Source organism: Echinops telfairi, unplaced genomic scaffold, assembly GCF_000313985.2.
Source record: "Echinops telfairi isolate 266 unplaced genomic scaffold, ASM31398v2 ScPeMD7_443;HRSCAF=831, whole genome shotgun sequence".
Lineage (NCBI taxonomy): Eukaryota > Metazoa > Chordata > Mammalia > Afrosoricida > Tenrecidae > Echinops > Echinops telfairi.
This window is the reverse complement of record NW_022104341.1, coordinates 75406026-75411852: the sequence shown is the minus strand read 5'-3', so window position 1 is coordinate 75411852 and position 5827 is coordinate 75406026. Positions and strand designations below refer to the sequence as shown.

The following is a 5827-nucleotide window of genomic DNA, read 5'->3' as shown; positions in this document are numbered from 1 at the left end:
GCCCCTGGCATCAGCTCCTCATTTCCACCCCCTTCCTCCCCCACTTTCCCGCCTCCATGCCTCCTTGATAATTTGTAAATTATTCTGTTTTCTTTTTCAATGTCTTACACTGACTGCTGTCTCAATTCACCCACTTTTCTGCTGTCTGTCCCCCTGGGATGGGGGCCATATGTTGATCATTGTGATCGGTTCTGCCTTACTCTCCCACCGCTACCTTACCCTCATAGTATCAATGCTCCCCTTATTGGTTCTGAGGGGTTTATCTGTTCTGGATTACCTGTGTTGAGAGCTCTTATCTGAACCAGTGTACATGTTCTGGTCTAGTCAGATTGGTAAGATAGAGTTGGGGTCATGGTAGTGTATGTGGGGGGGAGCATTAAAGAACTAGAGGAAGGTTATGTTTCACTCAAGAAGTCTTCAGTGACACCCAATGGGAAGTTGCCCCTCTTCAGGATCCCCGCAGATCATGTCCCATCACACTACTTTTATTTCACTTTTTATCAAGGCAATAATCATTATGGTATTTTCTTCCCACATTAGAATGTAACTTCTAAAAGGGCAGGGAGGGACCTTGTTGATTTATTCCTAATGATTTCCAGGGCTCCCAGATCGGACTTAGCACTTAATATGTCAAAAATAGAATGAATGAAATGGTTTTTTAAATCATCAAGAGGGCTGAATGTAGAGTAAGCAGAACTCCCATACACTGCTGGAAGAAGTGCATGTTAATACAACCCCTTAGGAAAATTGGCAGTACCTGCTAACGCTGATCATCTGCATCCCGTAGGACTCGGCCACTCCAGCACAAGGAATGTGCTCCACAGAAACACATGCATAGCATCAAAAGGCATGACCAGGAATGTCCCTGGCAGCACCATGGCTAGAAAATTTGAATCAACCACAATTACCTGCAAAAACGTGGGAGCAACCTCACAAGCTGAAGTTGAGCTCAAGAAATAAGACACCCAAAGATTGGGAACTCTATTCCTTCTACTTACATCATGTTCAAAAGCAAGCAAAAGTAATCCGTGGTGTTAGACATCAGAAGGGTGGGCAGTCTAGCTAAGGGAAAGGAGCATGGCTTCTGGAATGTGCAAGTAATGCTTGCTTTGCAGTCTGGATATTGTTTCCATGGGTATAGTATATATATATTCCATGTGTATTTTCTGTGAGGAAAATCATTATGCTCTGTATACTTCCTGAGGTACGAACAGCTCAAAAACATCAAGCATTCTTCTAAAGCAGCAGCATAAGAAAATCTGAGTCTCTCCTACCCCCTCTTACCAGGCCACCACTTCATCACATCCACCTCCAGCAGAGGGGTGCCCCTGGTGGCTGGGGTGGGAAGGCAGCCTGACTCTGGGCCCGGCAAAGGTGCTGGCTTCTCGTAGACACCCACCAACAGGCTCTGAGTGTCACAGAAACTGGAAATCTGGAAGATACAGACCACCCAGCCCAGAGGCCACACCCAAGAGGCAGCTAACTGAGGTGCCGTTAAAAACAATAATAAACTCCAAAGAAACTCACTGTCCTAGGACCCTATAGAAATGCTCCCTCAGATTTCCGAGGCTGTAAATCTTTACAGTGGCAGACAGTCTCATCGTTCTCTTTACTGAGCCAATTCTGCAGAAAGCCGGGCCAAATTCTTTCCTATCTCATGACCTCACAGTAATCCTGGAACAATGCAGGTATACACAGCAGATGCTCTCAATGTTTGCTGAATGAAAGGTCCCATGATCCCATCCAATGTTACACAGGATGCTAACGCCAGAGTCCAGTGTCTGTGCTCCCAACCACTTCGCCGGACAGTGGAACTGGCACGAAGGCCTGGCTGAGAGCGCTTACTCCTGGTGTGCTTGCTATATTAGGTTACGTTGCCCAAGCCACCAAGAGGGCAGCAAAATCTCAATTTCCGTACCTGCAAAAGGGGGATAATATATTAAACACCAATTGGGTGGCGGGAACTATTGGAGGATTGTTGAGGATTAAGTGAGGAAAATGCATAAAGGTAAAATTCACTCCCTCGTGCCTCTGCAGTTATTTGTAGGAGGCAATGATATGTGAGAGGCACACACATCACCGATACCGAGTCAATGCTGACTCATAGCGACCCTTGTGAGACAGACAGACACACACACACACACACACACAGACTGACCCTATAGGACAGAGTAAAACTGCCCCTGTGAGAGACCGTATCTATCTCTCTGTGCGTTGTGCATGTGTATGAATGTTGCAGAACCCATATAATTCACACAAAACTTTACATTCAAATTGGGGGGATTCATACACCTAAAACAAAAAACTTAAACTCGCTTCCAGCGAGTCGTTGACTCAGTGTCCTTGATGGGAGTAGAAAGCCTCGTCTTTCTCCAGTGGAGCGGCTGGTGGTTTGGAACTATGGACCAGCAGCTGGAAGCATATCCCACTACACCACCAGGGCTCCTCCCCCTACTATTTGCCAAGGGGCTTGGCCAACAAGGCTCTCCACTGGCATTTACCTAACAAAACGGAAAAAACAAACCCAAATCCACTGTCATGCTGACTTAAGGGGAAGCTAAGTAGGTAAATCACCCACCCTTCTTCTCAGGAGCAGCTGTGGGTTTGAACCTCTGCCCTTGTGGTTAATCATACCATTATCCATTTCTGAGACCAGGCTGAAACTCCCGTATCTTATCATTACAGCCCAGGGGGGAAAAAAAACAGGGGTGTGGGGGGGATGACAAGTGTTTTCTCTCCTGGGGGTGGGGGAGGGGATGTGGCTGGGAACCTAGCAGTTAAAGGCAGCCCATCTAGGAGCCTGGCTATCAAAAGATACAGCGTCTGAGGTCTTAGAGGCTTGAAGATAAACAAGCGGCCATCTGCAGGGAAGCAACAAAGCCCACATGGAAGAAGCACACCAGCCTGTGTGATCACAAGGTGTCAATAGGATCAGTTATCAGGCATCATCAGAACAAAAAATCATATCATTGTGAATGAGGGGGAGTGCAGAATGGAGACCCAAAGCCCATCTGTAGGCAATTGGACATCTCCGTACGGAAGGGTTGCGGGGAGGAGACGAGCCAGTCAGGGTGCAGTGTAGCTACGATGAAACATACAACTTTCTTCTAGTTCCGAAATGCTTCCTCCCCCACCCACTATCATGATCCCAATTCTACCTTGCAAGTCTGGCTAGTCCAGAGTGTGTACACTGGTACAGATAGGAACTGGAAACATAGGGAATCCAGGGTGGATGATCCCTTCAGGACCAGTGGTGTGAGTGGTGATACTGGGAGCGTAGAGGGAAGGTGGGTTGGAAAGAGGGAACACGGACCTACGTATATCCTCCTCCCTGGGGGACGAACAGAAAAGAGGGTGAAGGGAGATGTCAGACAGTGTAAGATATGACAAAATAATAATTTATAAATTATCAAGGGTTAATGAGGGAGGGGGGAGCGGAAAAATGAGGACCTGATGCCAGGGGCTTACGTGGAGAGCAAATGTTTTGAGAATGATGAAGGCAATGAATGTACAAATGTCCTTTACACAGTTGATGTGTGTATGGATTGTGATTAAGAGTTTTATGAGCTCCCAATAAAGTGATTAAAAAAAAAAGGCAGCCCATCTATTGAAAGTCCTGGCGAGGAACCTGGCCGCTTAGCCACCAAAGGCAAACTAGAATGGGGTGAGTTGATGCTGTTCCAACTTCCCTGCTCACAGGAGGAAGCAGATGCAAATGCCTTCATTGCAAGGACGAGGCAGGGGGCAGGGATGGATGCGATCCTTCAGGAAGGACCCCGCTGCCATTGGCTTGCGGATTCCCCAGAGGGAGGTCTTGGTAGCAGCATCTTAGAAACTGGGAAACTGAACCCTTCTTGCCGGTTTGAAACCAAAGTCCTGCCATCGAGTCGATGCCGACTCACGGCGACCGTCGAGGACAGTGGAACTGCTCCCGTGAGTTTCCGAGACTCCCTTCACTAGAGTCGAACTCCTGTCCTCTTCCTGCGGAGCAGTCGGGGGCTTCGCACTGCTGCCCACGTGTAACCACCACGCGACCAGCGCTCCAGGCTTGAGGCAACGCGCGGTAACTGCGGAGCGGAGCGAAGCCGAGCCTGGGAGCCTACAGACCAGCACCCACAGGTTCTCCCTCGGTCAGCCGCCTGCCCGCGGACTTACCGGCGACTGGCGCTTCCGCAGGCTGGGCGTCAGCCCTCGGTTCCCAATTCCAACACCGCCTCGCGGCCGCAGGTCCCGAAACTGCAGCAATTCGAACTCGCTCCACCGAGACGCCCTCCTCTTACAGGAAGGAAGCGCCAGTCAGAAGGCAAGGAGTGGGGGAGAAAAGAAAATTTCGCGCCAAACAGCGTAGCACCGCCCACAGGCTGTCACCGCGTGAACCACCAATCAGATCGCTCGCCCCACCCCCGGGGACGCGACGCATTACGCAGGCGAAACAAGCAGCGGCCTTCAGCGATTCGGGCGGCGTGACCGTGCGCGGCCGGAAGTCCCTTCCGTGACGCATTTCCGGGTTCAAAATGGTCGACTCGGCGGCTTAGTGAGACTTCCTCCACCTTGTTCGATCGCTTCCGAGTGTGTGTTTTGGGGCTTTGTTTCGTTTCGTGTTGTTTTCCACCTGGATGTGACGCACGAAGGACCCGACGGGTCTAGAGCCGGAGGCTTCCCAAGATGGCGAACCGTACGGTGAAGGATGCCCACAGCATCCACGGCACCAACCCGCAGTATCTGGTGGAGAAGATCATTCGGACGCGCATCTACGAGTCCAAGTACTGGAAGGAGGAATGCTTTGGGCTTACAGGTGAGCGGACGCGCCGGCGCCTCCGCCCGGCTCCGACCGACGGGGCGCTGGACGGCCGAGTGTGGTGGGAGGAGTTGATGCGTGCGTGGCTGGAACCCCTCAGCGGCTCCACGGAAGAAAGGACCTGGCGATTTGCTCCCGTAAAGATTTCCGCCCACGCGGCAGCTGCACTTTGCCCTGTAGGGTCGCCTTGAATCAACATAGACGCGAAGGCACCCACCACCACCACCACCACCACCACCACCAAGTCTGTTAGGCGGGCAGCGGTGGTTCCTTAGAGAAAATGACTGCGGTCGCTGTGAAGTCACCGGTAACCTCCCTTTTTAGCGTTAACGAGGTGTTGCTTAAGAAGTTAGACTGAAAAGTCTTTTAGCATAGATTCTCTGTTGAGAGGCACACACATCACCGATACCGAGTCAATGCTGACTCATAGCGACCCTTGTGAGACAGACAGACACACACACACACACACACACACACACACACACAGACTGACCCTATAGGACAGAGTAAAACTGCCCCTGTGAGAGACCGTATCTATCTCTCTGTGCGTTGTGCATGTGTATGAATGTTGCAGAACCCATATAATTCACACAAAACTTTACATTCAAATTGGGGGGATTCATACACCTAAAACAAAAAACTTAAACTCGCTTCCAGCGAGTCGTTGACTCAGTGTCCTTGATGGGAGTAGAAAGCCTCGTCTTTCTCCAGTGGAGCGGCTGGTGGTTTGGAACTATGGACCAGCAGCTGGAAGCATATCCCACTACACCACCAGGGCTCCTCCCCCTACTATTTGCCAAGGGGCTTGGCCAACAAGGCTCTCCACTGGCATTTACCTAACAAAACGGAAAAAACAAACCCAAATCCACTGTCATGCTGACTTAAGGGGAAGCTAAGTAGGTAAATCACCCACCCTTCTTCTCAGGAGCAGCTGTGGGTTTGAACCTCTGCCCTTGTGGTTAATCATACCATTATCCATTTCTGAGACCAGGCTGAAACTCCCGTATCTTATCATTACAGCCCAGGGGG

General features: G+C 50.4%; 1 protein-coding gene across 1 annotated transcript in view; it reads left to right on the top strand.

Moving 5' to 3' along the window:
- The first annotated feature begins 4517 nt into the window (after positions 1-4517).
- The window catches only part of PRPF38A (pre-mRNA processing factor 38A), a 27441-nt gene continuing 26131 nt past the window's right edge, over positions 4518-5827 (top strand). Inside the window, exon 1 of the mRNA XM_004699423.2 lies at positions 4518-4795. Coding sequence (XP_004699480.1) covers positions 4666-4795 — 130 coding nt within the window. The 5' untranslated portion in view covers positions 4518-4665. The remainder of the gene's footprint in view (positions 4796-5827) is intronic.